The sequence below is a fragment of the Corvus kubaryi genome, unplaced genomic scaffold (genome assembly GCF_017639235.1).
Source record: "Corvus kubaryi isolate FWS band 111438036 unplaced genomic scaffold, C.kubaryi_AGA036_p1.0 124, whole genome shotgun sequence".
In the NCBI taxonomy this organism is placed as follows: Eukaryota; Metazoa; Chordata; class Aves; order Passeriformes; family Corvidae; genus Corvus; species Corvus kubaryi.
The window spans coordinates 243,445-268,741 of record NW_024580659.1 but is presented as its reverse complement, the minus strand read 5'-3'; the positions used below and the strand labels follow the sequence as shown (position 1 = coordinate 268,741).

The following is a 25,297-nucleotide window of genomic DNA, read 5'->3' as shown; positions in this document are numbered from 1 at the left end:
GGCGGGCGGTGTTACGGGGCCGGGAGGCGGGGCCCGGGCGGGCGGTAGGACCCGGCGGGAGGCGGGGCCCGGGCTGGCGCTGTGTCGGGGCGGGCGCTGTGTCGGGGCGGGCGGGGCGGTGACGCGCCCGGTGCGCCCGGCGCTGACGTGTCGCTGCGGGCGCTGGCGTGGGACGCGGGACGCGGGACGCGCGGGATGCGGGCGCTGATCCTGGTTGGCGGCTTCGGGACGCGGCTGCGGCCGCTGACCCTGAGCCGGCCGAAGCCGCTGGTGGAGTTCTGCAACAAGGCGGTGCTGCTCCACCAGCTGGAGGCTCTCCGGCAGGTGGGGGCGCGGGGCGCGGGGGGCACGGGGGCCGCCCCGCCGCCGGCTGACCCGCGCTCCCGCAGGCGGGCGTCAGCCATGTGGTGCTGGCGGTGAGCTACATGTCGGACGCGCTGGAAGCCGCCATGCGGGAGCAAGAACAACGGGTAAGGGCCCTTCCGCCTCCCCCCGCCTCTCCCCGCAACCCGGCCTGTCCCGCCGCTCACCTTGTGCCCGCAGCTCGGCATCCGCATCTCCATGTCCCACGAGAAGGAGCCGCTGGGCACAGGTAGGATTCCGGCAAGGGCTTGGGGCTGGGGGGCGGGCGCAGGCGGGATGGAGGAAGTCTGGGGACAGCAGGGCGGATGCTGGGGGGATACCGGGATGGGTACGGCAGGGCTAGGGACGTTGGGAGGGGGGCACCGTGGGCATTAGGGTGGGTATAGATGGGTGGGGGTGGAGAACACCGGGAGTGGGACACCATGACTATGGATGGGTACGGCCGGGAGGAGCAGGGGCATCGGGAGGGATATGCCAGGATGGACATGGGCAGGACCAGGGACAGCGGGCCGGGTGAGGATCCAGAGGGCCTGGGGACTTGGGAGGGGCTCTGGGACGGGCAGAGGTGAGGCCAGCAGGACCTGGGCTCACCACGTCCCTGCGGCGTCACTCACGGGCGCGCAGCGGGGCCGCTGGCGCTGGCGCGGGACCTGCTGGCCGAGGACGGGGAGCCCTTCTTTGTCCTCAACAGCGACGTGATCTGCGAGTTCCCCTTCGCGGCGCTGGCCCGTTTCCACCGGCAGCACGGCGGCGAGGGCTCGCTGGTGGTGACCCGCGTGGAAGAGCCGGCCAAGTACGGCGTGGTGGTGTGTGAGGCCGACACCGGCCGCATCTGCCGCTTCGTGGAGAAGCCGCGCGTCTTTGTGTCCAATAAGATCAATGCTGGGCTCTACATATTTAGCCCTGGCATCCTGCAACGCATCCAGGTACGAGGCAGGGTGCCACGCTGGGCCAGGCTGGGGGTCTGTGTCCCCTGCTCAGCCCTGCACCCCGTCCTCGCAGCTGCGCCCCACCTCCATCGAGAAGGAGATCTTCCCAGCCATGGCACAGGATGGGCAGCTCTACGCCATGGAGCTGCAGGGTAAGGCCCTGTGTCCAGTGCAGGCAGCATCAGGGGTCTTGCCTGCACTGCCACCCTCACGCTGGGGGCTGTCACCGTGGCTCTGTCCCCACAGGCTTTTGGATGGACATTGGGCAGCCAAAGGACTTCCTTACGGGCATGTGCATGTACCTGCAGGCGCTACGGGCTCAGCACCCCGAGAAGCTGCACTCGGGGCCTGGTGTCGTAGGGAATGTGCTGGTGGTAAGTGCCAGCCCCCAGGACACCAGCCCTGGGCACATCATGAGCTCTCTGCATTGTCCCACTGCTGTCCTCGCTGCCATCCTCAAGCTGTGCCCTCTTCCCTGGCTGGCCAAGTGGCATGGGCTATGTCAAGAGCTGTCTGCCCTCCTGACCCTGTTATGGCCCCTCTTCCTTCCAGGACCCCAGTGCCAAGATTGGGGCAAACTGTGTCATCGGCCCCAATGTGACAATCGGGGCAGGTGTGGTGGTGGAGGACGGGGTACGCATCAAACGCTGCACTGTGCTGGAAGGGGCCCGCATCCGGTCCCATTCCTGGCTGGAGTCCTGCATCGTGGGCTGGAGCTGCTCCGTGGGGCAGTGGGTGAGGACGTGGGTGTCCCTGCAGGGGATCGGGACTCAGCTCTTGCCCTCCCACCTCCTCGGGCTGCGGCTGCAGGGATGTGGTCCCTGCAGGCAGGAGCAGGAGCCTGGCACTGGGCCCCGAGCCCAGGGATGTGACCGGGCCTTTCTGGGCAGGTGCGCATGGAGAACGTGACTGTGCTGGGCGAGGATGTCATCGTCAACGACGAGCTCTACCTCAACGGGGCCAATGTGCTGCCACACAAATCCATCGCCGAGTCTGTGCCAGAGCCACGCATCATCATGTAGCAGCCCCAGCAGGCCCTGCGCTCCCAGCTATCCTTGGATTAAATATTTATATTTCCATTTACTGTTAAGCATCACCTGAGTGCGGCCCCAACACCGGGTCACTCACCAGGGCTGGCCTGGCTTCCCCTTCCCCTCTTTCAGGGCACCACATAAGGAAGAATAATTTAATGCTGCTTTTCATGAAGTCAGCCCCCAGCCAGGGGCAAGTTAACAGCCCGAACGCCCAGCCCAGCCCCCCTGCCCTGGCCCCGGGACTGCTGTGTGTTCCCAGTGCTGCCGCAGAGCTGAGGCCTCAGGCTCCCCTCCCTGAGAACGGCCCATGGGGCAGAGAGGCTGCTGGGCACCGGCCTCTCCCACCCTGCAGCCCTCCCACCCCACACTGCTGCCCCGTGCTGGGTCCTGACCCTCTGGGTGAGGGAGGGTCCCACAGCCTTGAGCAGGGCAAGCGATTGGGGAGAAGCCAGCGTGGGGTGGGGGGGCTGCCCTGCTCAGCTGAGGGAGCCCGTGGTGTGGGGCTGGGCCCTAGGAGCTGGCTGGCTTGGTGAAGTCATCCACCCCCGTGATGGTGGCCTTACAGAAGAAGCAGTCCTTGTTGTTCATCAGGTGCTGGTTGATGCAGGCTCTGGGACAGAGGAGGAAAGAGCATCAGCCCCCATCCACATGGCACAGGGCAGGGCCAGGGGCTGGAAGTCATCCTGGTGGAGGTCAGACATGGCATGGGAGCTACTCACTTGCATGACTTGTGGGAGCAGGGCCTGAAGATGGCCGAGATGGGGTGTGCGTAGCAGATGGGGCACAGGTCTTCCTCACTGGTGGGCTGTGGGGGTTTACCAGGCAGTTAGCAGTGGTAGCCAAAGCCCCATGTCCCAGGCCTGCTGTTGAGGACTGGGACAGGGCTGGGGCAGGGGGAGAACTCACCAGTGTGGTAGCAGCCGCCTGCTTGGACTCCTCACTCAGATGGTTCAGCATCTTTTCCACCTTTGCCAGCTCCTCAGCACTGATATACTCTGTGTCTGGGGGGGCAAACTGGGCGTGTGTGGGGTGGGTGGGACCCTCAGGCTGCCCTGAGGCTGCTGAGTGATGCACGGGGGGCTGCGGCTGCTCGTAGGGACCAGCCAGGACAGGGAGCACTGGGCACTGAGAAGGGCAGAATTACTGGCTGGCACTGGATACATTCCCATCCAAAGTGCTACTGCTGGGGTGGTGGAGGAGGGCACAGACACCTGCCCCCAGGACTAAAAGGGCTGGGACATGTTGCAGGGGACACAGACACCAGCAGCCCCATTCCTCCCTCCCCAGCTGTGGCGGGTGGTGAGCACAGCCCAGCTCCCAGCGCAGGGCCAACACTTACAGGTGTGCAGGGAGAAGTGGCGCTTGTCCGTAGCCGGGGCAGCCGCTGCCAGGGCCGAGGGCTCAGCGTGGCCCAGCAGGTACTGGATGGAGCGCAGCTGGAAGCAGGGATCCGCCAGCAGCACCGCGGTCGCACGCTCGGTCCTGCCAAGGGACACAGACCTCAGACCACAGACAACCCAGTATCGCACACCAGTATCCCCAGCTGGTGTCCCCTCAGCCCAGGGGAATGTGCTCAAATGCAGCCAAAGAGCAGCAGCCATCCTCCTCCTCCTCTGCCACCCTGACTCAGAGGCTCCGGGATCGATGTGGTGCTTCAGCACTTGCTGAGGCTGCAGCCCTCGGGCCAGTGCCTGAGCCTGGGTTGCTGCAGGGCAGCTGAAGCAGCCAGTGCTGCCCTCGGTCACAGCACCTCGGGTGAGATCCTCCGCAGAGCCTCATGCCAGGGGCTGGGACCCGCCTGCACCAAGGGGACAGCTCAGCGTGCCCTCAGGGCAAGCAGGTCCCCCCACAAAAGGCAGGAGGGAGAAGTCGTGGCTCTCCCTGGCTTCAGTGGGGACAGCCAGGACAGATGAAGGTCGCCTTAATGAGTGTCTCCATCGGGCACCAGTGCCGCAGCCTGGTAACAGCCCTTGGCAAGGAGCAGAGCTGGCTCCGTGGCCGCCCCAGGGGCAAGCAGAGCTGCTCCAGCGGCAGGAGGGGCAAGGGAGCAGCCATTCAGCACAGGCTGAGCCGGGGCACAGGGGGTTAACAGCCCCTTGACTCGCAGCAGCCGCAGCCGCCAAATTAGCTTTTTGCTGCCCTAATGGAAACCAATTCCCCAGCTCTCCTCTTCCCACTAACCGCCCGAGCTCTGGATAATGACATTCCTGCGTGTCCTTCACCCTATGGCCACTCCTTCCCCCCAGCAGCCCGCGGCACCCCCTCTGCCCTGGGGACCCTGCCGAGCTCAGGCCCCCTGCTCACCCCAAGGCCGGAGGTGCCGGGGGGTCCCCAGCTCGTGGGGGTGCCGAGGACGAGGGCAGAGGGAAGAACCACGGCTGGGAGAGAAGCAGCACCGGGGGGTGACCGCCATCCCCACTCCCAGCCCAGGTGCAGGATGGGACACGAGGGGCTCCCAGAGGTGGCGGGTTTGTTCCAGCATTCTGCCAGAGGCTGGGCAGTGGCGGAGCAGCCGCTGCACGGATCGCAGCCGGTCGCGGCTCTCCGGCGGCTGCACACCGCTACGGCCGAAGTGGTCCTGAGCTCCCCTGGGGACAAGCGACCGCGCGGGGTCGGTGCTGGCTGCGCATCGCTCTGCCCACTCGCAGGGAGGGCCACGGCGAGGGACGGGGCCAGGGACCGGGCCAGGGCCACCGCCGCGGCCACCACTCCCCGCGCCGGGGCCAATGGGATCCCGCCCGGCCCCCTCGCCGCGCACCGCCCGCGCGTAAATAGGGGCAGGAGCGGGACCGCGCTCCCGGAGCGCGCCCGGCTCCCGGAGATGCTGCCCGGGAGGGAGCCGGACGGGGCTCCCGGAGGCTGCAGCGTGCGGATGTGCCCCGGCGGCGCTGAGCCCTGAGAAACTTCGCACTCTAGGGATGAGCAGCTCCAGGAGGCAGCGAGGCGCCCGCCCAGCCGGACACACAGCCCCGGAGCGCCCGAGCGCCTCAGCCCCCTGATGCTGATCGCCGGCTCCCGCCCGACCCCCGGCAGCCCCCGGCCGGCCGGAGCACAGGTACGAGGCAGCCTAGGGTGAGCCGCGGCAGAGCCGAGCACGGCAATGCCGCCCCGTAGGTCTTTTCAAGCCCCACGGCTAGAATCGGGATCCTCTTTCGCGGGGTGCAGAAGGGCGTCTGTGGATGCTTAGCAGAGAGCCAAGCCGGCACTGGGGGCGAGAAGGGAGACGGCGGCAGATTTTCTCTCGCGTCTCATTGAGCCTGGCTGTGCCGCCGGGCTGTACAGAGGCTTCTGCTCACCACAATGTCCTCGCCGGTGCCCGTGGACCCGCTCTGGCCGCGGGTGGCAAAGCTGTTCCTGCTGCTGCTCCAGCTGCGCGCTCCCCGAGCCTCCCCACAGCCCCACCGCTGCCCTGCCGCCTGCATCTGCACCTCCGACCTACTGAGCTGCAGCCGGCAGATGCTGCTGCGGGTGCCCCAGGCACTGCCGCCCACCACCACCACGCTGGACCTCAGCCACAACGCCCTCACCCAACTCCACGACCGCTGGCTGGCCGCCCTCCCGCACCTCGAGGCCCTTCACATCAGCCACAACCAGATTCGGAACCTTTCTCCGCGGGCTTTCCACAATGCCTCCTTCCTGCGGCACCTGGACATGTCCTCCAACTACCTGCACGCCGTGGAGACGCACTATTTCGAGGCGCTGGTGAGCCTGGAGGAGCTGCTGCTCTACAACAACCGCATCACGCGGGTTGATGAAAACGCCTTTGCCAAGCTGAGTGGTCTGCGGAAAGTCTACCTAAGCTGGAACAACCTGACCACCTTCCCCTTCCATGCAGTGCAGGGGCTGGGAATCTACAACCTGCGCACGCTGGACCTCTCCTCCAACAGCCTGAGCAGCATCCCCGTGGAGGTGCTGGCAGCTCTGCCCGAAAACATCGGCAATGGCTTGTATCTGCACAACAACCCCATCAGGTGCAGCTGCCCCCTCTACCTGATGCTCCAGCGCTGGAATCAGCAAGGTTTCAGCTCTGTGAAAGATTTCTTTGAGGAACACACCTGCAAGGTGTCTGACAACGTGCCCCGGTCCCTGATCAAGTTTCTCAAACACAGCCACATGTTTGAGAACTGCTCGGCGAGCACCAAAGACACAGACCTCTCGCACTTGGAGGTGATGGTGGGCCAGCCCATCCTGCTCACCTGTAACACCAGCCTGCCGCAATCAACCACCACCTACATGTGGATCACCCCTAACCACGAGCCCATCAAACACCCTGGGAACAGCAATCACTCCCTGGAGGTCTATCGCAACGGCAGCCTGAGGATCGCTGTAGCCAAGCCCTGGCTCTCGGGGGTCTACGTAGGCTTGGCCATGAACAGCCCCTACAACTTCAGCAGGATGTGCGAGTTCAACGTGACCGTCCTCTACCCCAAGCCAGCTGAGGAGACCTTCAGCACTGGCCTCACAACCCTGCTGGGCTGCATTGTGAGCCTGCTGCTGGTGATCATCTACTTGTACCTCACGCCGTGCCGCTGCCTGGGCTGCTGCAAGAAGCCGGCCCCGCTCAGCCCCCCGCAGGAGTGCAGCGCCCAGTCCTCCATCCTCAGCACCACTCCTCCTGCCACCGATGGGCCAAACCGCAAGGCCAGTGCCAACAAACATGTTGTCTTCCTTGAGCCCATCAGGGAGACACAGAACGGCAAGATCCGCCTGGCCCTCGGCGAGGACTTCCCTGACCCCAAACACCTCAAGGTCCTGCAGCTCAAGTCAGACTCAGAGTCCATCAGCTCTGTCTTTTCTGACACTCCCATTGTGTCTTAGTGGGAGAGAGCTGGGAGCAGATCTGAGGCCTCCCAAGAGCTGGTCTCCTCCATCACTGCTAGAACAGGATTATTGGGCATCCTGAATTCCTGGCTTGACCACGACCCACGGGAGTGATTGACATCACCCACAACCGCTTCAGCCATGGGCTCCTGGTGGGTTCTGGGCCATGGGCACATTGGTGCCCAGCAAAAGCACCCTGCATAATCCACTGGCAATGGCCGTGTTAGCACAAGGGTAACACTGATGAACCCAGCATGCTGGAGAAACGCCCCTTCATTTGGGCACCCACCCTCCCTAATGTAACACCAGAACTGGGGGTCTGCCATATCCCCAGGCATGAGATGCCCAACCTGACACCACTACCACAGACCAGGTCAAGGGATAGCTGTGACAAGTGGGACACTGTCCTGGCTCATGCCAGGACCCTCAAGAATGGTGATGCCACCATCCTCTCCCAGCCCATGGCGGTCCCCATCAATATGCCATGGCTGGGAGCAGGGGACTGTGACCCCATCACATGTGGGGGGTACACACCCTCTCCCCAAACATGTCCACGCAGGAGGGATGGAGCTCAGCGCCTGACCAGCCATGCAGCCAAGCAAACCTTACAAGCTTTTGCTTCCCGAGAAGCTGTAAATCGTCAAAGCAGGATTAGGTGACGAGACACAGCGCCCCAGCCCGCATTGCTCAGAGCTCTCCGTGCCACCAAGGACACTGAGGTCTCCGATGCACCACGCGCTCCTTCGCTGCTTCTCCTTGAGGCGGACACGCGCTGCTCAAGCACAGCTATTTAGGCAGTAACCTAATCAGCCTATCGATAAATGTGAGTAATCCTCCCCTCTCCTGGGTCGTAATTCTCTAGTTCCACTGGAATAAAAATGCCTATTTTTTTAAGCTCACACTGGGCTGAGTGTCTCCTTGCCCTTGCAGCAGTGTGCAGCCACCCCGCAGCTCACGGACACAGCGGTGGGAGGCTGAGATCTGAGGGAGCCCTGAATTCCTGCAGGCCCAGCACACAGAGCCAGGCAATCTGCACTGGATTGGCAGCCTCTGTTCCCATCAAATGGCCTTCAGGTGGCCTTGGCAAGGGAGTTAAATGTGCTGGTGGCCAGTGGTTTGTCCTTGGGAGGGCAGGACCCCAAAATGATGCTTCGGAGCTGGGGAAGGAGCAGCACCAACTGACACGAGGGCATGTCGAGACCCTGAAAGGAACAAGCAGGGTTTAGATACAGGGGAAAGGCACTGCTAGGGATGGGATTGGCCCTGCTTTTGGCTTAGTCCTGGTGCTCCCTGCAGATGGAGCCCCCCCACTTGTGTCACCTGCACTGCCTTCCCTGGCATCCACCCTTGCCTCTTACTGAAACAGGGAGTGGTTCTGCCCCCTCCAAAATACCTGTCTGATCCCACAGATGGATAAGGGTATCCTACCCATCTGCCAGTCACCAGCATCCCATCCACAGCTGGAGCAGGAGCATGTGGCCATCACATACAGCACAGGAGAGGCTGGGGCTACCCTGTGGGCAGGAGCACAGCTCAGCCACCACTAGGACCAGGATCCTTCTGAGACCTGCAGCCCCTCCCACGGCTGAGCACCCTGGTCCCAAAAGCTGCTGGCAGCCCTGTGACTGGTGGGAGGGTAAAACCCTGTGGCATTGGGACCACATTAGCACACATCCTTCGACTTCTTCGGCCAGGAAACAAGCCGCTTTTATCCCAGCAAAAACTCGACTTTACGCCCAAATAAATTGCTAAAACCATCCCCCCCACGCCATCCAAGGAGGGGAGAGTGTTTGGGAGAGCAGCTCTCCTGAGCCAGCCCAGCCTCCCAGCACCGCTCCTTACAGTGACCTTGCACAGCTCCGTGCGATCCGTGGCCCGCGGCTGGCGGAGGTGACGGATGCACAGTGACAGGCCCCGCTGGCCTGTGCCCTCGCTCCCCACACCCGCCACCGCTGGCCCTGTCACCTCACGTTAGCACAGTGTCCTGATGGGCCCAGGACGCCGTGCCGGCCACACCGGGGGCTGCCAGGGGGTGATGGGGTGCGTCGGTGTCAGACACAGAGGTGAGTGGCACCTTGAGGGTGGAGCTGAGGTGCTGCCATCACCCCTGGCCTTGCACCCAGGCAGGGACGACATGGGAAGGAAGGTTTGAATTTGACCTGGGAATGTCTGGGAAAGAGAAGAGATGCAGCTGACTGCACCCAGGCCCAAACCAGTCAAGGGCACTGATCCAAGTGTGACCTGATCTGCTGAGACAGTGCGAAGCCCATGCCAGAGCATGTGCCACATCTAAGCACCACATCTTCCTCCAGAAGGAAAGACAAAGTGCTGCTCTGGGCCCCAGCACCAGGAGTGGGTGTTACCCACCCCTTATTGCCTTACCATCCTTGTCTGTCTCCTCGAACATCTTCCCCTTCTCCACTGCCAACACCAGCTTCCCAGGCATTAGTGCTCCTGCAAACTGGCATCCTCCGCTGAGGATAATGACTGAAGCTTGGGGAAAGCTCAGGAGTGTCAGAAAAGCTCCCAGGGGCTTTTTCAGGGCCACACCAGCCTGAAAAAGCCCAGGAGAGTTCCTCTAGGCTGGCTGCAATTCTCCTATCTCTGCAGGAAAGCTGAGGCTTGCTCTCTCAGGTTTGTATCCGTGCTGCCCTCAAGGGATCCCACTGCCTTTACCCAGGAAAGTCCTGCTGCTGCTTTTCACACATTCCTGATGCTCAGAAAGGATCCCACACCACATTGCTGATCCAAATGAGCACTGGAAGGCGGTTTGGACTGTCGAAGCAGTTCATTAGGCAGCCTGAAAGGCAGAACATCTCAGCAAGGAAGAACAGACAGGAGCAAAGCCTCTCTGACAGGCAGGAGTTGAGAAACCTAATGGATGTTCCCCAAGGAATACACTGTCCTCTCTTGGCAGCCATCTCTACCATTACACCCCTGGCTCTGTGCCACACCTCCCTCCTGTTCCTTGACTCTGCAGGGTAAAGTAATGGGTCAGCACAAAGCTTGGTGGCCCTGGCACACAGGGACCTGTGCCAGCGTGTGCAGGGATAAGGACCAGCTTTGGGGACCAGTGTCCAACACTGACTCCTGTCTCCCCTGGCACCTCACACCTCAGCTAGGACAACAAGGGTGCAGTGAATCTCAGTCCCATCCTGTCCTCCTGTCACCAAGGATGAACACATGATGAACACGGCGGGGGCCTGGATCCTTTCCTTATGATGCTCACAGTTTTCCAGAGAGCTCAAATCAGCAAAGCCTGGTGCTGACCAGCACAAGGCCTGCTCCAGCCTCCCAGCATGTGCCTGACAGCCCAGAGGGGCTGCGAGAGCCCAGCCCTGGCAGTCCCATCACTCAGGATGCAGCACTTGCAGCTGGCAGCTTGTAAAAACACTGACCACAGTACTTTTTCAACCACAAAACCTAGGCCAGAGCTAATAATTCTTCCGTGCTCTGGCTCACACTCACCCCGATGTTACACACTGCAAAACTGGAGTACCACCCATTTTCTGAGTCTTTAGAGTGAGGTACCAAGGACTCCTTTAGACTGGTCCATGAAATGTCTACTCCTGCCCCTCCTTCCACCACAACCTGCTCACCAACACTGTTGAGAGAGCATTAGTGTTTAAGGGATCAGTAATTACAAAGTTTTATTGGAACTATGCAGAAAACTACCATGTCCACAGGAGCAGCCAAGCCCCCAGGGTCCCAGCAGCACTCGAGCACACAGGTGGGTGGCCAGGCTGTTTAGGAACCTGCAGGCTGGGATCTTCTGATCTTTCAAGCGGAGGTCATCCCAAAACCCTGGGGATTTAGCATTTGTTCATTTAGCAACTGAGCAGTCTTCTTAGCCTTCCTCTTCCACCCAGTCTTGTGCCTCCTCACCCTTCTGCTCACCAGTACATTACTTCTGCCCTGGGCACCTCTTTGTCTCCTCCCAGCCCATCTCTCTGCTCCCACCTGTAGTTTGCAAAGGAGAAGAGTCCAGAGATCCAGACAGAAATATCCCAACATCACACCAGCTCAGTGCTGCTTCTGGCAGGTCCCACTGGCTCCTGTTCAGCATCCCACTGGCTCAGCATGGTTGTTTCTGGTCCAGGATCCCCGTTCTGTGCTCTGATGGCTGGTACCACCATGTTCCCGGTGAGCACAGTGCTTTTCCTTCTGTTCTCTCCGTCCTTCATGCAGAAGTCCTTGGGAGAAGCACCTTGAAGGCTCTTTAGGACTTGTCCTGTACAGATTGGTTCACTGGCTCCTTGCATGTGCCCCAGCCCTCTCCTCACCCCGACAGCATCACCTCCCTGCCTCTGAAGGGATGGAGGGAGTACGGGGGAAGCCCAAGGAGCAGAGCAGTGGCCCTGCCCTGACAGAACACAGCTCATCTCCACTCTGGGATGGCCACTCACTTCCCACAAAGCCCATCCTGATTACAGCATGCCTGCACACACAGGCGACCACAGCCTCACCTCTGGGCCTCACCCCTTCCCCTGCCACTCGCTCTCGCCAGGATCCTGACACCAGCTCTGGCCAACGCCGCTCCATTAGCTCACTCTGATAGAGGCTTAATAGAAAATCTGCTCAATTATTTAGCAAGCCGACAAACGGGAGGATGATATTGCCTGAAGACAGCCAGGGTCTGTGGCATGGATTCAGCCCAGCTCCTGGCTCAGCCTGGCAGATCCTGCCTTCCCTCTCCTCCCTGCTCAGTCATTAAGGCTGGCAGAGGGAGCAAAGGGACATCCCTGCCCTCGGCCCTGCCAGCCCCTGAGACTCCCCAGTGCTGCCCAACAGCTCTCAGACCCAAGGGCTGGGAGGAGGCACTGAAGCTTTGGCTCACCATGAGCAGCACCAGCCTGTCCTGCCTGACCCAGCAAGGAAATGCACCTCTGCTCTCTCAAAAGCACAGCCTGCTCCATCCAGGGACTACAGCAAAAGATGGATCAACTGAGGCATCTGATTGCAGCCTGGTAACACAACTGGATGAGTTGGCAGGGCTCTGGCTCTACTTACTTACTTCCTTTCCCACTGCAATGTTCTCACCCCATAAACAGGACTTCATTCCTTCACTACCAGATGAGCCCGCTCCCTATGGCCCAGATGTTTGCAGCACCTTCCAACCAAGTGCCTGGCACAGCGTCTGCTTGCTGGGTTAGAGGCAACCAGAAAAAACACAGCCAAACCAAGGAAGTCTCCCAAGGTCCTGTCCCTGTCCTCCTTCTCTGGGGCACAGCCTCCTCACAGGGAACCAGCCAGGGTCGCCCTGTCCCTGGCAATTCCAACAGGGATGCTCCTACATGCAAATGTGGGTTGGAAAATCTCTCTGCTAATGATTTCTGGCAATCTGGGAGTTACCAAATGGGACCTGGAAGAGATTTCTACAAGCTTTCAGCACTGCCCAGGCAGAGTCCTTCTGGGGAAGGACAAAAGCCTGTCCTGTTATCCTGCTTGCTGCACTGAGAGGAAGAAAGGAAAAAGAAAAGCTGTCTACACATGAGTTCACATAAACAGGTCTGCTCTGGAGAGCCTGGTTACATACAGGACCCTTTAAATCTCTTCAGCCATGGCAATCATCTCCCATGGGAATGTACAGACCCGAGGAAGGTTTGAATTCTCCTGTTCCATTCCTCTTCTTCACCTGGAGACAGATGCTTCCCAATGCTGTGCTCTGGGCCAGGCATTGTTGATACGCACCATCTCTCTGGGTTTTGGGTGACTGCACCTCCAGGTTTCAGCACCCTGTGGTGATGGTGCCTTGGACAGAGCACGAAACCAGGCCTGAGCCCTTGAGGAATGCAGGCAGCAGAAAAGCCCCAGTGGTTCCTCTCACACCTGCTGGTTTTCTCCATCCCATCTCTGTTTGCCACTGCTCCATGTGGCTGCACGGAGCAGAAGCACTCTGTGAGTGGGGTGCAACACCCAGTCCTCAATTCAGAGCACTGCCAAGAGGGTGGGGGCTCAGTTCTCCCTTCCCCATGACATACTCTGCCTTTGATCTCTGCCACCCCCCCCTCTGCTCAGGCAGCAGTGCAGGGTCTCCAAGCCACCTCCCTTGGTTCTTTTGTCTTGATTGACCTCAATGGCTCCCCTGCAACATTTGCTTGCCTTTTATAGATCACTGACGTATCAAACCTCAGGTTTAGTGCACGGCTTTGCAAAATCACGCAGAAGAATTCTGGTTTATGGATATTTTTACCTGGGCTTCCTCCTATTCCGCCTTCTGCTTCTCCCGCTCAGTTAGGTCCACCTTAAGGACACGATGCTTTTCATGCATCATTCTACTATTTTGCATTTATTTCTCCTTTCCAGTGCTCAGGGAAATGACTACAAAGCCCTTGAACATCAGAGACTTGCCACTTCCCTAGAGCACAGTGCCTCTGGTTTGTAATGGAGCAGCCCAAGGCATGAAGGATGCTGTTGGCACACAGGGGACAGTGCCACTTGGTGATGACACTGGCTGCCTGGAATTCACAAACCCAAAGCACAACGGGCTTTTCAGGGAAAGGACAGAGTCTGGAAGCTTTCTGTCTCCCCAGGACTCCCTGCAGCCTAGGAAGGATGTGACTGATACCATCTCCCCAGCACTCTTTGGAGTTTGATAAACTGAGGGACAACCCTTCTCCATTTTGACCTGACAAGCGACCTGGCCTGGGAGAGATGTTCAAGGGAGAGACAGGCAGGGAAGGACTTCTCATCCTGGCATGACAGGGAACTGTTTTATCACCTCCCCCTTCCCTTCAGGAAGAAGTGTCTAGTTGTGGCATCAAATTCATGACGTTTGCCCTTTCCATGGAGCAAGGTTCTGGGGGTGAGCAAAATCCACCTCTGTTCACAGCCCAGAAAGGCCACTGATCAATGACCTTGAGCCCAGGTTTTGGCACTGTCACACTGGGGGCTGTGAGACTGGTGCAGCAGCCACAGGAGGCAGGTTATAATTAGATATATTTGTGTATATCTTTGAGTCCTTGAGAGAAGAAGCTGAAAGACTGGCTGCAGGGCTGAGCCGCTCGGCCAGATGGGACTCTGCTCTCTGCAAAGCCAGAGACTATTGTGTTCTCCGGACATGAAAAAAGCAGGATCTACAGCACAGACAGAAGAGCCCCATCTCCTACAGTCCTACAGCAGTCCTACAGCACACAGTGACCAGGCAAGGCACCTGCATATGACACTGGGAGACAGCAAAGGCAGGGCGTCAGTGTCAGCACAAGTCTATTTTGCAGGACTCGGTACAAGCAGACACAGATACACAAAGCTGTGGCTTTGTCCAGCCACATCACTCCCCCAGTGCTGCCTCTCTGAATAATTGGCTACCATAAAGACAAGATTTGTTTCATCTTAAAATCAGCATCACCCAAGTGACTGGAGAAGACTTGTCTCACCTTTGTGGCACCTGTCTGGGCAGCCAGAGAGCTCTGCACACATTCTGATGCATTCCTGAGAGGAGTCCAGGGTGAAGGAGCTTCAATGAGCTTCCTTCCAGCCATCACTGTGTGCTGCAGCACTTTGTGTGTGTCACCACGCCAGCACAGCTCCATCACACGCAGCACCCACAACTTCCAACAGCAGCTGTCCTGTCACACAGTGCCAGACCCCATCCCAAGGAGGAAGGAGTACACGTGCTCTCAGTACAACATCTCACAGCCACCTCTCACAAGGGTTTTCCACCACCACAGCAAGGGGCTTTGCACCCAGCAGTAGCACTGGGATGCAGCTTCTCCAGGGAATGTGGCTCTTTGGTTTCTGCCTGCTGCACACACATCAGCTTCACCTCGCTTTAGTCCCCACACCCCATGCTGCTCCTGCAACACCTCCCATGGCCCCACTGTAGCACCCAGAGCAGTGCCACACACAGATAGCCCGTGCTTTGGAAGGCAAAAGCCGCTCACCCCTGAACATCAGTGTCCACCAGCAGCCGGACCAGTATCCCTGTCACAGCCACCAGGATTGGGTAATGGTCCACACTCTCCAGCCCTATGGAAGCAAAAGAGAAAGGTAAGAGCTTCTGCCACTGTGTGACAGGCAGAGCAGGGCAGGTCTGAGGTCTGATCCCATGCAGCTCTGCACTGCCCTTTGGTACAAGCCATCCCTCCCTTCCCAAGGGCATGCTCCCAGCACGTTTTCCGTGGAGAGTGGACTCACCCGGCAGACGGAGGTTGACCACTCTGTCAAACAAGTTCCTTTCAGCTGTCACACGGTTCAGCACCTGGTTCAACAGCTGTGTAGGGAAAAGCAGAGAGGGTTTTTATGTCCTGGATGGGCCTTCCTGTGAGCAGCATCCAAAGAGCTTTGGGGCAGCATGTCCTTACAGTACAGGCTCAGTGCCTGAGAGCTGGTGGATGCACAGAGGGAGGCTCACAACACACACCTAGCTTGGCCCTGGCATGGAAGGAGTGGTACCACATACAGTGGTTGTACTAGACCAAAACCACCCAGGGAAGGGTCACTCTGAGGTAAAGACACCTGAATGTCAGTGCCTTCCACCTAAATCTGAATTCCCACCTACAGAAGCCAAGCTACTTCTGCAGATAAAAGCTCCTGGCAAGGAGAAGGTATAGTCCCCAGGACAGCCACAGCCTGTAAAGAGTGAGCTGGCAGCTGTGGGCAAAAGCAATGTCAGCAGGGTGAAGCACAGTCCAGGTCCTGCCCTGCCTGGAGCTGGCAGCAGGATGGGCCTACCAGCTCTGAAGCACAGGGTGAGTGCAGAGAGCAATCTGCAGAGATGGAATCAGCTGTGAAGACACTTAATTAGCCACCATTAGCTCTCACCCAACCCCCCAGTGGGAGGAATGGGGACCGCTCCAGGCCTGACATAACCGCTGCAAGCTGAGCACCATCTCTCAAATGCAGCATCCCTCTTCCTGGCGCCCCAATGCACAACAGCAGAACACAGCACCCCTCTGTGGGCATGGTCAGTGGTGGGGCACGGCTTCACAACAGCACCAGACAGCAAGGAGGAAGCTGCAGCACTCCACTCTCTGCTGCACGTTCCCCAGCTTGCCTACGTCACCTGCTAAGGGCCCCTCACTCTCCTCCTCACCCAGCTGAGCACTTCCCTCATGATTATGGTATCAGATCCCACTACCCCTTGCTTTGTTTCATCTGCTCAGAGCCCTGAGTCTCAGCCTTTGGGGTACTGCTAATGTACATCTGACTGCTCTCCACCAGTCCAGCTTGTACGAGGGCAGCCTGCCCTCAGCGCTTTCCAGGATTGCTCATGCTTTAGAGAAGAAACTAATTTACTGGAGACTAAGGGATGTTGTGAGTTGGAATGGGGCTGTCCCAGTCACTGTGGCAGGAAAATGGAGACATTTTTTACCACGTTCTAGGACTGAGGGATAAAGGACCAAGATGCCTGCCCAAACACTGGAGTGCGTGCCCTGTGAAACCAGCTATGCTCTCCAGAGCTCCTAACCCAGATGTACCACACCTCCTCGCCAGACTTCATGACACTGCTTGTCACAGGAGAATTCAGCATTTACTGGCCCCTCATAAAGAAGATTTAAGCAGCTGTCCCCCTCCCTCCCAGTAGAGGTAGGAATCAGCTGCGACCAGACCAGTTGCAAAGGAGGGGAGCAGTTGATGTGTAGAGATTTTAGGGAGCACCACTTGTTCCACAGCAGCTCTAGGTACTAAAGCACTTGCAGCAGGAGCCCCCAGTTCACCACACATCTGGAGAGAGGGCAGAGGGGTCCTCATGGCCCTCCAGATGCTGTTTCTTCACACAGGATGATACCTGGGCAAGCCTCCGAAGCAGCAGCTCTGACGACGGGCGATTCCAGTCCAGGAAGATCTCCGGCGCCAGCGTGACGGTCATTTCCAGCACCCTGAGCAGACTCACTGACAGGTCAAAGCAGGTGGCACACACCTTCAGCTGGCGGCTGTCCACAAAGTTCCTCTCCAGGCGCTCTGCTGCCTGCTGGATCTGCCAGGCAATGGAGACAGCTTAAAAAGGTGCCCCTTCCCAAAAGGAGAGCCGCGATCCCCAGCCCAGTGAGTTGTGCCTTGAGCCTTGCTGCGTGCAGGACACAGCACCCACTGAGTGCCGCATCCCACAGCTCTGGTGCACACCCACCTCCTGAATCATGCCGATGAACTCAGAGAACGCCCAGTTCAGCTGGTTCAGGACACTGTTGAGGAAGCTGGGGGCCAGGTCGCGGTCGCTGCGGAGCAGGTCTGCCATGTGCCGCTGCAGCAAGGTGGATGGACACGGCTCTGAAACCAGACAGTGACAGCTTCAGTGGCCTGGTCCCAGGGCAGCCAGGAGTGAGGGGCAAGGGCAGGCTGAGAGACCAGTCCTGGGCTTGGGAAATGTTGGCTTGTGCCTTAGAGTAAGCAGAGACAGCAGGGCACTGGGAGCTGGCACAAGGACTGTTCTGAGCAGCGATTGCTCCTGTTGGGCCTCCAAGCACTTCTTTGCAATGCCAGCCTGAATTAAACAGGGAAGAGCCCTCCATGCTCGCTGCTGCCCACGTGTACAGGAGCACTGCCCTGCAGCTCAGCATCCCTCCTGCTCAGCTCTGCAGAGGCCCATGGTCAGCTCAGCACTAATTGCTCCTGATACCAGTGTGGCACCAGCTGCCCAGAGCCAGCACAGCCACCCTGGCCTCACATGGCTGTGCCCATCTGCCTGCATCTGGAGAGGAAGGTATCCAGTAAATCCCACCCCAAGAGGCTTCTGTATGGAGCTGAGGCTGGTTCTGCCCTCAGGCAGAGCTGCCCACACTCCCCAGCCAGGTTCAACCCGAGCACAGACACATCCCCTTGGTTACATGGCATTTCTGGGCTTCCTCACTATCAAGATTACAGATGAGGTCAGACCCAGCAGCTGGAAAACACAGTCAGGGCTGTGTGGGACACCAGCCCCCATGGATGGGCAGCGAAAGGAAGGGGGCACAAAAGGGACAGATGCTTCTCACCAGCAGAAGGACCCACTGTCTGCAAGAGGCTCACAAAACATTCAGCACTACAAGGGATGGGTACTGGAGTTCAACCCAAAATTCAGGACTTGGAAAGAAAAAGCTTGAGCAGATTTACCAGCTATTGGGAAAAACCCCAATCTACCTACATTTTCCTCCACTAGAAGCTATTAGAAAGAGCAGGTGGAAACTCTGGCAGCACCAGGACTGCCATGCCCAGAGGAACAAGCTGTGCTGCGACTGCAGAAGTTCTCTGGGGTTGCAGCCTACTCGAAGGGCCAGCATGGGCAAAGCAGACACAAGACAACTTCCATCACATCCCTAGGGATCAAGAAGCAAGGCGTAACTACAGGCAGATTGTTAGCTGGGATTAGTAAAGCCAGAGACAGATGACAGGAGACCGTCATCTGAAATGGGAACAGGATAAATTATTCTGTGAATACCCACTAGCAAGTGCAATGAACTTCTGTTATTATGGAGGACACGAGCTGAATCTCACAGTGCATAATCACCCCAGGCAGGCTGGTGCCCTGGCTTTGATCCTGCCTAAAAGCTCATTTTTGGGAGGGGTTTCATCAAAACAAATGTCTTTGATGTCCTAGTCCCACCCCAGCCTTCGGGCTACACGTGCCTCAGGGACTGGCCAAGCCAGACATCCTTTTTACATATTTATTGGTCCTCTGGGGATTTCTTGCCCAGTGTCCTCTGACACACTGTGTAAGCCTTTGGCATTAAACATGTCCCAGAGCAACATTCCACAGTTCAGCTGTGTGTAGCAGGAGGAATTTGGATTGGCGCTTGGCTACTACTCGCTTTATTTGTTAATATTTATTCTCTGCAACCCCTTCCTTCTGGTGGTAGAGACAGCAAGATTCTCCTCTCCAGTCACTTCCTCCAGCTAGCTGTGATTCCAGACCTTCACAACAGTCTTTTAAACAGGATCAGCCCAAGCTAGTGCAGTTTCTCACACTGAAACTGTCCCATCTTTGTCCCTTTCACCAGCCCTTCCTGAAGCCCAACATCTCTTCCAGGTTTTCTTTGCAGAGGTGGAATCAGAAGCACATGCAGCATCCAAACCACAAGTGCATGGCAGATTTGCACAAAGGCATAATGTGGTTTTGGTTTTGTTCTGTTTTGCTTTCCTCATAATTCCTTCTGTGTAATTTGTTCCTTGGACTGCACACCAAGCTGCTCTTCTCTAAAAGATTACAATAGGATGCCAGTTCAAGGATAACCCTCAAGAACCTGAATTTTGTCCTGAGGCACAAATGGAGAAGCCCAGGAATCAATGCTGGAGCACACCTTGTCTTCTCTGTCAGTGATGGATGAAGGGGCACAGCACACTCTTACTTCACCACTCTACACTTGGTGACGCTGAATTCCATCCATGACATTCTCCCAGTCATTCAGAATTTGAAGGTCTTTTTGCAGCGTTAAGTTCTTTGTGCCTTCTTTTCCCCAGCCTCCCTTCAGTGTGTAGAAAGTGCTTTTTACCAAAACTGCTGATGTATTACTCCCTTTCCAGCCTTTAAGTACCAAAGCAGTTCTAGGCAGGGATCACCACTCCTCATGGAAGAGCTCTGCATGTTGTCCAGCTGGTCTCTTGCCAAAGCCTCTTTTACCAACATTGCAAGTCAGGACAGACCTCAGGATGAACTGCCCAGCCAGAGTTTACCTCATTTGAAGGCAGCTTTGGTTTTTTGAAGGACACTCCTATGCTTGTAATAACTTGCTTTATCCTGATTTTTCGCCAATGACTATTTCCTCATGGTCTTTTTTCAATGAGTGGTGTGAGTTTGCTCCAAACCTACAATTCTGGGTTCTTAAATGCTTTCCCTGCTGCTGGCAGACTGTGCCAGACTATGACTTAAAAACTTTTGTCAACCCTCTCCACAGGTAAATAGGTTTATTGAAGGTTTTAAAGCTAACACCAAGAAATAGTGATTTCCTTGGCTTTTGTTGATCCCAAGAGGATTCTGAATCCAAAGATGCTGCGATCACTGCTACTCTTTGAAAGCAACATAAGGTGCAAGCCCTGGAATACAACAAAACCATCTTCATCCCTTGCATGAATTCCCAGGTGAGGTAATCATTACTGGTATCCAAAACCCAGTCCTGGTGCTGTGTTCATCTTTATTTGCAGTATGTTCACCTTTGCTGGGACATTCCCACCCACGTCAGTTACCACTGCCCTCCTGGGCAATCACACATCCCTTATGTGCCACTGCAGGCAGGGATGTCACTTCACAGGGAGTCTGTGGATACTCAGTGATGGGGTTACTTTCTTGATGCTGGAACTAGTAAGTCAATAATGCTTCTAAAATTTGTACCTCCCTAATACAAAAGCCACTCAATCTTGGCTTAGCCTTCGTTATGACAGATAAACATCAGTCACTGGAACAGAAATTGGCAGTTTTTCAAGGCCAGAAATTCTGACCTCAATACATTTAATGTGGGTGACAGAGCGTGGAACCAAGGGGTTATAGATACATCCAATGTTTCCACAACAAAAACTTCCCTGCAAAAATATAAACAAAATAGAGGAAAAGAAAATCTAGGTAGGGGAACCAGTGAATAAAAACAGAGCTCTTTAAGAAGATTATTAGGGAGCCAGAAAGCTCCAGGGCTCCAGCAAACACCTGGGTTAAAAGGGCCACTGAGAGCATGATGAAGCAAAGACAGTAAGTTAAAATGTAAGAGGTAAAGTGAACCTAATCAAACATAGCCAGTGGTAGGCAAAAACAAGGAGAAAAGGGGTAATAGATGGAGAAGACATAAAAACCATCCTCGACTGACCATGGTAATATGAAGTTTTTTCAACTATAGGAAAAAAATATAGCAGGATTATTTAATAGAAGTAGTAATGGCAGAAAGTCTAACAGTAGCAGAAGCCCATTATTAGAGAGAGTTAAAAATTAATAAAGCAGGCGAAGTGGAAGCCTTCAATAAGTGCTCCTACTAGATAATGGTAAAGAAGGAGGGTCACACACTTTCATTACAGGAAGGTAATTATGTACTTTTATAGTTTGCTAATGACCCAGCAAGATTTATAACAGGGCTAATTGTGAGACTTCTTGGTCAGCAGCCCGAGGGGGTCTCTGGACACAGCAGCATTTACAGTAGAGCTTGAGCACAGAAGGGGAAAACCCCAAATGGACCAGATTCAGAAGCAAAGCAGCTCCACCCAACACTAATCTGAGTTTTTGAAAGGATCCAGATGTATCTGTGAATCCATGTCAGTGCGCCCATTCAGAGATGCATTTAGAGAGAACCAAAAGGAAGGCTGCAGGGCGAGGCAGAAGGAAAGCAGGCAGCATTTGGGGGATGAGACATCCATAAGGCTGAGTGTGAGGCATCAGAATGGCCCAGTGCTCCTGGGATCCATATGTGCCTCCAAAGCAAAGCCCTGGCAAACCAGCTAATGCGAGTTCTGGCTCCATGACCAGCACATCAGGGAGGGTTCCCACCAGCATGACACCAAAACCTCTGGGGCTGCTAAAAACATGGCGAGGGTGAACACCCCACAGGGCTCAGAAAAGCAAAACCCCTTCTGAATAAGGCACAGAGGCCACACGTATTTTACCACTGAAAAAGACCAAAAAATGAGTTTACCCTGGTACACAAGTGCTTCTGAAGAATAAAATACTGTAAAGCAGAAAAAGGCAGAGCAGCAGCAGTAGAAGACAGAAGGTGAGGTTAGGTATGAAGGAATGGTTTCATTCTCATGAGAGACAGCAGGTTTAGATTAGATATCAGGAAAAAATTCTTTATTGTGAGGGTGGTGAGGCCCTGGCACAGGTTGCCCAGAGAAGTTATGGATGCCCCATCCCTGGAAGTGTTTAAAGCCAGGTTGGATGGGGCTTGAAGCAACCTGATCTAGTGGAAAGCATCCCTACCCATGGCAAGGGGTTGGAACAATATGAGCATTAAGGCTTCTTCCAACCCAAATCATTCTATGATTCTGTGATTTCCATCAGGAATCATAAGTGATGGACTTCTGAGGACAAGCAATCATCATCCGAAGGGCTCAGACAGTTCAGCTACTACCATTTGATGCTTTTGGCGTTGTCAGATCAAGGCGGGATCTCCTCCTGAACGTTCTCTTTAGCTTAGGCAATTTGGGAAGGGGATGTGGGTGAACTCTCTGGCCCATGTTGCACAACATCTCAGCTCGATTATCTCATGGTCCCACCTACGCTCCCTCTACCACCTGATGGGTGCATGGGCAGAAGGCCTGGGGCAGAGGAGCCCTGTGATACAACATGAAGCCACCCTGCAGCTCTTGCTTTTCCAAGCCAGGCTGGGCCCAGCATGGAGCCACTGCTGCTGCTCCTGCTGTGCGTGCCAGGACAGCACCTGGCCTTGCCTACAAGCCATGGTGAAAGCAAAACAGGTCCCTGCGGCACCCACTGAGCACAACTACCTCAGCTCTGAACGCAGCCCCATCTGCTCTCAGGAGCCAAACTGAGGCAGAGCTCTGCTTGCACGGGAGCTGAGGAGTAACTCTGGGAACAAGCAGGGACACGAATGGCCTCTCTGAGCCTCTGCCCCTCTTGGGCTAAGCCAGGCAGCAGCATCCACTGCTCACCTGCGGTGAGCACAGGCAAAAGGCAGCGGAGACCAGGTGCTCTGTGCTCTTTGTGCTTCATGGATGTTGTGAGGCAGCACGAGCAAACCTTCCCCACCTGTGCAGAGTCTTCCAAGGAAGCATCCCAAAAGCAGGACAAAGCTGGAGCACCAGAGAAGAGGCATTTGCCCACATTCAGACTGGCCTGCAGCAGCAGACCCAGACAAATGGGGATTTCCTTAGCTCAGCAGTTTGTCCCATTGTCTCTGCTGTGCTCAAATTGCAACAAGGTGAAGACAGATGGGTGTGAAGGGGAGGGGGGGTCATCTCCTCCTCCTTCTCTGGGCAGCATCTCAAGGACACCTCTGAGTCCCCTGTCCCTCTTCAATTAAATCAGCATTCATTATTGATTTGGCTGAGCCTTAAAATAGCCCTCCCAAGAGTAAGTCTCCAGTAGCCAGCACGGCCCACTCCGGGCTCAGACTGTGCGGAGCCACACGATGTGTGGAGCAAGGCCTCAACAGCTGAGGAACTGTTCCTGCCCCAGAGCTCCCCGGGATGGGGCGAGCTCGATTACCACCCCACAGGACTGGTGACAGCCACTCCATATCTTGGTTGTGCAGTAGGAGGGTGAGGGGACAGCCACAAGGTCCCTCCTGCATGTGTGCCAGGGCTTCTCCATCGGCCTCCAAGGATGAGAGGAACCCAAGGCTGGCACAGCCTCCAGCAGGGCTCTGACCCCAGAGGTAACGCTGGCAAAACAGGTGCAAGAGCAAGTCCATGATGCAGCCTCAGACACTGACACATGGGCACAGCCCCCCTGGCTTCTCGCAGGGATGGAACTGATGAAAACACTCATTTGTGAAGCTCTCTGCCTACAAAGAAGGGTCTCTCTAGGCAGAAGAGGGGAAGCAGGGAGCTCTCTAAAGCTACTCCACCAGACAAGAGAGGGTCACACAACAAACTTACTCTGGAAACTAGCAACAGAGAGATCTCCTGGGCACCAAGAGCAGGAGAGAGAAAAGAGAACAAGAGTGCTGTTAGAACAGACAGGCAGCTTCCTGGATGGGGCTCAGCATACACCTCCATGTGCCACCTGCCCTTCTGTCCCCCATCCCTGTGCAGCTCTCCAGAAGCGAAGTCTGGCACAAAGCCTTTTCTACAGCAGAGGGGGATCAGGAATGTATCCATACAGGCCCAGAACCTGTGGAGGTAAAGCTGGGGACATACTCTTCAGCTCAAGAAAGGCAACTTCTCCTCCCCACATCTTCCTCAGCCACACTAGAGCTGAGAAACCCCTCATCCCAGTGACAGTGCTGAGAACCAAAATGTAGTGCCAAAGGCAGGACAGGCTCTGCCAGGCTCTGAGAGATGCCAGGATAAAACACCCTCTGCTTGCAAACTTATCCAGTGCCCTGTCTCCCTGGGCACCCTCTCCCTCTCACAGGGTACCAGGGCTTGGCAAACATGACAACTCTTCCCCACAGCAGCTTTTCACTGTGCACATCACAGAGCCTTCTCTCAGGGTAAAACTCTGGTAAGGATGCAGTCCTGGGCCTCTCTTCTCTCCTTTGGAGGGCAGACCCCCTATTTATGATGGATCTAACTCTCCATCTGGCATGCAAGAATCATCAGTAGAGAGGCTGGGGATGGCCAGGCTGTAAAAACCAGGCCTGGATATTTGGCCAGGAACACCCTACTTTGGCAGCTATCCCAACAGCTGGCCTGGCCCATAGTAGGGACAGCTGCTAAGGAAGAGGCTGGTCCTCCCTCACCACCCACCACAGCCCTGAGTGCCCATCCCTGCCCCACTCACTCTGCAGGCTGGGGAGGCTGGCATCCTCAGGCTTGGTTTTCAGCAGGTGTGGGAGCCGTGTGTATCTGTACCCAAAGCCACAGCCCTGGCAAAAGAGGTCAGGAAAGATCTTAGAGGTTGAAAAACAGTTTTGCTGCTACTGGAGAGTGAAATGCTCAGTGTCCCAGCAGCCCCAGGTGCTGAGAGGGGCAGGGCTGCAGGATGCTCACCCGCCACAGCCTGACGAGGATCCAGTTGGTCTGTGCCCAGGGTCGCTGCTCATAGGGAGCCAGGAGGTTTTTCATCATGGAGATCCGCCTGCCAGACAAGGACACAGGTCAGCCCACAGGGTTTGGGAACAGAGGATTGAACAGGACACACAGTAGGACCTGTGGAGCTGGGGCAGAGCAAAACCACTGGTGTAAGGGTGCCAGAAGGCTCCCAAATCAACTCCACCACTCTGCTGCAACTTGTGGACCCTCACTGGTGCTTGGCAGCCCTCCTGCTCCCTCACCCAGCCCTGCCACCACCCCAGCCCTGCCCCAGCTCCCCGGGAACAGGCAGGGCAGCACTTACTGCTCTTCTGGGATCCTCTCTACAGCACGCAGCGAGTGCGGGTAGCAGACGTAGCTGGCCAACGCCTGCATCAGGGAGTCCCGGATGTCTGAGGAGGAATGAGAAGGGACTAGGCCAGGCACCCAAGGACACACAGCACATCAGGGAGCACCTGAATGCCAGTGGCCAGGAGGGACTGGCCCTCATGTAGAGGCACGTTGTCCCTGCTGACATGGAGAGCATGCTTAGGCTAGAGCAGCTAAGGAATAACCCCAGACTGGACATGGAGGTAACTGGGACATGAGTCCTGCTCTCAAAAG

General features: G+C 56.6%; 3 protein-coding genes across 5 annotated transcripts in view; 2 read left to right on the top strand and 1 right to left on the bottom strand.

Moving 5' to 3' along the window:
* The first annotated feature begins 125 nt into the window (after positions 1–125).
* Positions 126–2,371, top strand: GMPPB (GDP-mannose pyrophosphorylase B). The gene is made up of 8 exons (XM_042018267.1): positions 126–324; positions 390–470; positions 544–592; positions 988–1,289; positions 1,366–1,444; positions 1,539–1,666; positions 1,845–2,027; positions 2,183–2,371. The coding sequence occupies exons 1-8, from the start codon at positions 196–198 to the stop codon at positions 2,312–2,314; spliced, it is 1,083 nt and encodes a 360-aa protein (XP_041874201.1). The 5' UTR covers positions 126–195; the 3' UTR covers positions 2,315–2,371.
* Positions 2,372–2,464: 93 nt separating this feature from the next.
* The window catches only part of RNF123 (ring finger protein 123), a 46,479-nt gene continuing 23,646 nt past the window's right edge, over positions 2,465–25,297 (bottom strand). Inside the window, exons 28-39 of one of the 3 annotated variants that reach the window (XM_042018238.1) lie at positions 24,999–25,086; positions 24,653–24,740; positions 24,444–24,528; positions 23,597–23,623; positions 17,217–17,356; positions 16,878–17,066; positions 15,284–15,359; positions 15,031–15,115; positions 3,666–3,808; positions 3,233–3,327; positions 3,046–3,131; positions 2,465–2,936 (exon numbers count right to left, since the gene is read on the bottom strand). In XM_042018238.1, coding sequence (XP_041874172.1) covers positions 2,837–2,936; positions 3,046–3,131; positions 3,233–3,327; positions 3,666–3,808; positions 15,031–15,115; positions 15,284–15,359; positions 16,878–17,066; positions 17,217–17,356; positions 23,597–23,623; positions 24,444–24,528; positions 24,653–24,740; positions 24,999–25,086 — 1,202 coding nt within the window. In that variant the 3' untranslated portion in view covers positions 2,465–2,836. Of the gene's footprint in view, positions 2,937–3,045; positions 3,132–3,232; positions 3,341–3,665; positions 3,809–15,030; positions 15,116–15,283; positions 15,360–16,877; positions 17,067–17,216; positions 17,357–23,596; positions 23,624–24,443; positions 24,529–24,652; positions 24,741–24,998; positions 25,087–25,297 lie in introns of those variants that run through there. The other 2 variants (XM_042018247.1, XR_006014443.1) reach the window with 2 other exon arrangements.
* On the top strand, positions 5,119–8,046 carry AMIGO3 (adhesion molecule with Ig like domain 3). Its single transcript, XM_042018259.1, has one exon. It carries the CDS (start codon positions 5,627–5,629, stop codon positions 7,142–7,144), a length of 1,518 nt encoding a protein of 505 aa, XP_041874193.1. The 5' UTR covers positions 5,119–5,626; the 3' UTR covers positions 7,145–8,046.

What these genes read in the sequence shown, in the direction of transcription:
- GMPPB (XM_042018267.1), top strand. Translation starts at nt 196, where the DNA reads ATGCGGGCGCTGATCCTGGTTGGCGGCTTCGGGACGCGGCTGCGGCCG. An exon ending in TGCGGGAGCAAGAACAACGG is followed by an intron (nt 471 to 543) that starts GTAAGGGCCCTT and finishes TTGTGCCCGCAG; the next exon opens with CTCGGCATCCGCATCTCCAT. An exon ending in GAAGGAGCCGCTGGGCACAG is followed by an intron (nt 593 to 987) that starts GTAGGATTCCGG and finishes ACGGGCGCGCAG; the next exon opens with CGGGGCCGCTGGCGCTGGCG.
- AMIGO3 (XM_042018259.1), top strand. Translation starts at nt 5,627, where the DNA reads ATGTCCTCGCCGGTGCCCGTGGACCCGCTCTGGCCGCGGGTGGCAAAG.